Here is a 5,752-nt window from a genome sequence, read left to right on the forward strand (position 1 = left end):
GTACAGTCTAGATAATGACAGTACGACCAGCTGTCGAAAGCGCTCGCAGATAATTGAATAGAAGTTATTAAGCTTCATATCCTTTTTGTGACAATATATATATATATATATATATATATATATATATATATATATATATATATATATATATATTGTTATGAAAAGACTCAATAACAACAGTAGATGGAGATATTCACAACATTTCAGGAAAATTCCCATAAAGAAGTACAGCTAGATCACCCTGTACATGTCTAGAAATCTGCAGACGTGACATGAAACAAAAATAAAAGAGCAGGAAATACAAAATTCAATATTTTTATGCCAAAATTTATTGATTTTCATAAAATAGACAACCGGCAGAGGTTGTAAATTAATATCAAATGAAAACAAAATAATATCTGTTAAATAAAATTGGAAGAGACATCATAAACTTATTGTAAATAATTAGAAATCATGAAAAGGTTCAAATTTATTGTTGAAAACCATTTCCCTAGTTACGGGCATGAAATGATGCTTATGAAAAATTTATATATTTAGACATAAGTGAGGTTAAACATCTATTTTCAGGAATGTGTAGGAAATATGTATCTAAATTTTGAAGTAAGTATCAAACTGGTAGAGGAAATAGTTTTCGAGATATTAAAGTTGGAAATTTGAAGTTACAAAAATTCATAGATGGTAACTAAGGAAACTGAAAAATTTTCATCATTTTTCTCAACAAAACATTCTTCCCAAGGCGACGAAAGTGGACGTCACGCAAAAAAAAGTTAGTAAAAATCATATAATTATATCGTTGTTTTATGATTTCCCATTAAAATATAATAAAATTATATAGAATAATAATAATTGAATGAATGAAAACTATCCTGTATAAGCCAAATCCAATCAAGAAATCCAAATAATTTTAAATGTTTAAAAAAAATAAGTTTTTTGTACTTTTTCTCTGTAACTTTAAATTGAATGTGTGACACTTCTCTTCACGATGAAAAGTATTAACTTTGTTTATCTCATTGCCACGTCTGACTTTTTACTATAACCTCAAGTTAGTAAGTACATTTTCTACCTATCTGTTTCACAATTTTGTTGCAATGTTTAAAATTTCTTGTCTTGATAAAGGGAATAAACATTCTCGAGAGCTCGACCATATAACAAAGAGTATTCTTTAAACAACATCCGAGTAATTTTGACTGCATATTTCACGATGTATGGTAATGTCCAACGTTGATAATTCAATGTCCTTAATCTTGAAAATTGCCTGATGTAAATTGATAAAGTTAGTTAGATAATTAGTTCCCAAGTGGGCGTGTAAAGACAACCCGAATTTCTGGGAAGCAAACTTTTCAATGTCTTTCCATTACCGAAATTAAAAGTCTAAGTACGATTAATTAAAAAGTTTCTACTTACAAATCTTACAGATATATAAGGAAGCTCTGACGTCTATTCTTCGGCTTTTTCACGCCGGAAAATTAGTTTTCAACAGTCAAGAATTTAATCCTTCTTTTTGGAGGAAAACCCAGTATCATTAAAATAATGAACAAGTTTGCCGGTACAGAATAGTTGATAACTTATAATTATCTCTATTCACAAACGATGTATGAAAGGACAATGCGTTCAGGATAATTAATTTGTTCTTTATCGATTATGAATGGAGTTATCTATTCCTTTCGGACAAAAATATTGAGTAAGTTCATTGGATGGAACAATTCATGAAAATCTATTTCTGCTACATCTTCATAGGTAATGAAAGTACAATTTCCTGGATTTGAGTGATGGTTTCATCTAAAATTAATAAATATGGAACTGTTTGTATTTAAATTTAAATGAGTAGGTATTGATTTTCCCACTAATTTCCAGTCTAATCAATGAATACAAAAAACAATCCATATAATTTCAGCGCTTGGAATCGCACGTTGAAATGTAAGACCTCCTTAATCCTTTAATAATTTCAAAAATCATTGTGTAAAGTTCAAAGAATTTATTTTGGAAGTTCTCAAACGCAGTTTGGGTATTTTCAATTAGTCGCCAGATCTGGTGTTATATTCATGGTTATGAGAGGGTGTTTCATAATGTTGGTTATTTCCAGTCAATTCAATTTTCACCAAAATGAAAGATGAAACTTCTAAAAATGTTCAATCTAACATACACTATATACCATGTCTATACTGCCCTCCTAAGAAAGAAGGCAGTATCTCCATAAATGTTACTTTCGAAATAATGCAGATTTTGGTAAAAAAAGCCGTTCCACCTTCAAAATATTCATGGATTCTGGAATTGTTTTACTCTGTTATAGTTCTTTTGCTTATCAATCAATGAGTTAATATTTTCAAAACATAATCCAATAAATTTCAATCAAAATGACGGTAACTGCTTTCAAGCAAGGTATATTATTACAATCGGTAAGAATGAACGGCATAAAAAAGCAGTAAATCCAATAAGTTGGCGGTTACTGCTCTTTAGTGTAGTATTTCTACAACGGAAAGCACGGTAACAACAAAAAGCATTTCGTTTTATTAACTTTAAGGCCTGGCGCACATTGAGACACATGCGACGCAACCCACGCAGGGCAGCACACGCCACGTTTTTGTATCATGTAGCGAGCATTGCACGCCCGCATATTAAGACGCAGCACAGTGTAGGCCACGAACGTGCCAAACAAAACGTGTGTCGCCCAGTGATGGAGACACAGATTTCGTGTGCGTGTGTGGCAAAATAATTGCAAAAAATGCAGGAAGAACTTATTGAGGCTGTCAGAAAATGTCCTGTTCTATATGATACAAATGATCCCTCATATATGAAATCCAAACTAAAAGATGACATCTGGAACACGATTGCCAAACATGTTAAGTTAAAAAACGGTAAGTACATAAATACAATATACAGATAGAAACAAGTCAGACGAGTTTATGATATTTTATTTTTAAATGAAAAACATTTACAAGCTGAAAAAATTGTTATCGAAAATTCGTTGGATGAAGCAATATTTTTCGTTATAAATTTAAAATTTTCCACTTCGAACATTTTGCTCTTGCCAGGGTAGAGCACCATCCGTGTTGAAATATGTTGTAAACTTTTCTCTCACCGCAAAAGCATTCAATGAACTTCTACTATTTGTTGGTCGTAAGGAAAGTAACTGAGATGTAGGCATTTCTTCTGGTTGTTCGTCCAAAGTATTTACCCTTTCTTTCGTCAAATAGTTGTGTAATATACAAGCTGCTTTCACAATACTGACGACACTGTCCACTTTTATTTCAAATGCTTTTTGGAAAATACGAAATCGCGAAGCTACAATTCCAAAAGCACATTCTGCACACTGGCGCGCTCGTGACAATCTGTAATTAAATACTTAAGTGTTGTAATCACCAAGGACGTTTTTTCTTGGATTGGGTCTCATAAAATTTTGTGTTAAAGGAAATGCCTCATCCCCTACGAAAACGTAAGGCAAAAGTCCTGCAACTGTTGGTAGTTCACTGGGGTCTGGTAGATTCAAAGTTTTGTTTACAATTTTTTTTCCTAATGGACTAGTAGAAAAAATATTTCCGTCGCTAAATCTTCCCATTGACCCAATATCTATTGTTGAAAACTTATAGTTAGCATCAACACTAGCCATTAAGACAATGGAAAAATTATGTTTATAGTTATAGTACGAGGATACCGTTTTTGACGGTTTCTTTATAACTATATGTTTTCCGTCAACGGAACCTACGCAATGTAGAAAATTCCATTTGTCTTGAAACTCCAAAGCTATTTTTGCCACATTTCAGTTGTGGGCTGTGGGAAATATACGGGTTGCATATTTTCCCAAATAGCTTTTGATACTTCATGAACGATATTGGAAACCGTGAGATCTCCCATTCTGTAGCTATAGGCTATACTTTTGTAGCTGTCTCCCGATGCCAAATAATGTAATGAAAAGAACCTTGATATTCTTTTATAAAGAAGAAATGTTATAATAGTTAAATCTAAATGTTCATTTTTTATTGCAGGAAGCGAGGCAAAACAAAGTTGGCTAAAATTACGAAGTTGTCATCGTGAAGCATTATGTAGACAGAAAAATACTTTTGAAAGTGGATCTGCTGCAACCGTAATAAAACCCTGGAGATACCAGAAGCAAATGGATTTTCTAGTCCCTTATATGGGAAATCGACCACGCGAGGGTAACCTACAACTCGAAAGCGAAGAAGAACAAACACGGGATTTGCCTCAAAATGCAGACATTGATACTTCAGTGAATGAAAATGGAAACACTGAAAACTTGTCCGCAGAGGAGAACACCGAAACCGAACATTTGCTAAATGAAAATACAGTTAGTAATTCTGATACTTCTAAATCAATGTCGGAAACTATTGTTCAGAAAAATAAACGAATGAAAAAAGATGATTTAGCCAGCATAATGAAGGAGTCGATGATTCGGCGGGAAAAAAGAGCTGAAGAACGGGCAATTGAAAGAAAAAAGCCAGTGAAGTGTCAGTAAAGCCTCAACGTGATGAAGGACTTCAAAACATTTTTTTGGCCATGTATGAAATAGCAAAGGATATGCCTGCTACATACCAACATGTCATAAGAAATAGAGTATATCAAGCAGTGTCAGAAGTGGAAGCTGAATATTTACAGATGGGCCCTTCTTCACGACAAAATTTTTCACAAACTTGTCCCCAGACTCCAATTTTGCACCAGCATCAACCAATCCCGCAGAGAGCCTACAGCCCTTCAACATCATACTCCCATACTTCCTACTCATCTGTTACTAGCACACCCCTACAGTCTCCGGAGACACCAGAGACAGTCAGTGCTCAGTGCGGAGTCCGAAGATACCGCATCATTTTTTCATAACTTTTCAGTTTAACAAAAATGCATTCCTGTTGTTTTTTTTAAATGAATAAATTTTCAATTTACATTAAATAAATTTTCTACCTTAAGAATACAGCTAGTTTTTCTTTTGTTCCAATGGGTGTCTGGGCATTACAACCTTCAGAATAAATTGTCTCTTGTATTATATTGTGAACTGCATCAAACTGACGTTTATTTAGTCGGAAATAATTAGTGAACTTTGAGTCCCAAAATTCAGATGCCAAATTAAATTCGCCATGACCTTGCCTTTTTTTCATGTGATTGCTTTTCCAATATGACTTCTTTCTTTTTTTTGATAGGTCGTACAGCAAAACTTTTGTTTCCCAATCTGCATCCGAATCTGACTCGGAACTTAAATCTAGTAATAAATGGTCCATGATTACTTTTCATTTTACAACTACCTACTATTCAGGAAACAACACAGCTCGTGTAGATAATATGCGTAGGCCAACACAGCCCACGAATTTCGTGCACTGCGTCGTTTGCGCTGCCCTACGTGGGTTGCGTCGCATGTGTCTCAATGTGCGCCAGGCCTAATAGTCAAGAACTGTCATACCTTGTTGAGAAACGAATGCCTAGTCAAACATTATTGATTAGTCAAAAAAGAAATATACACGTATTGAATATCATCGAACTCCGATCTTAAATCGGCGGCTGCATCATTGACGGGAAGGTTCTGCCAAAATTGTCTTCGATATTCGGGTATTAATGTAAGCAAATGTTTCAAAATCGCTTGCTTTCTTTCTTCCACAATTCATCTTTGTTTTGAAATGAAGGAAGGTTTATTATAGCTATCCTTGATCGCTTTTAATTTCAAAATTAATTTCAAAATTAATTCAAATTCTTTTGGTTAATTTGAAAGAAAACTTGTTTTATAAAATAAATTAAAGTTGCCACGCTTAGC

At 33.7% G+C, this 5,752-nt stretch overlaps 1 protein-coding gene across 1 annotated transcript; it reads left to right on the forward strand.

Annotated features, from left to right (window-relative positions):
• The first annotated feature begins 2,522 nt into the window (after positions 1 to 2,522).
• Positions 2,523 to 5,379, forward strand: LOC141481029 (uncharacterized). The gene is made up of 2 exons (XM_074171942.1): positions 2,523 to 2,855; positions 3,984 to 5,379. Exons 1-2 carry the CDS (start codon positions 2,723 to 2,725, stop codon positions 4,469 to 4,471), a joined length of 621 nt encoding a protein of 206 aa, XP_074028043.1. The 5' UTR covers positions 2,523 to 2,722; the 3' UTR covers positions 4,472 to 5,379.
• Positions 5,380 to 5,752: the final 373 nt, after the last annotated feature.

The sequence above is a fragment of the Leptinotarsa decemlineata genome, unplaced genomic scaffold, assembly GCF_025532065.1.
Source record: "Leptinotarsa decemlineata unplaced genomic scaffold, Ldec_3_MD MMD2_tig00000035_RagTag_RagTag, whole genome shotgun sequence".
Taxonomy (NCBI): domain Eukaryota; kingdom Metazoa; phylum Arthropoda; class Insecta; order Coleoptera; family Chrysomelidae; genus Leptinotarsa; species Leptinotarsa decemlineata.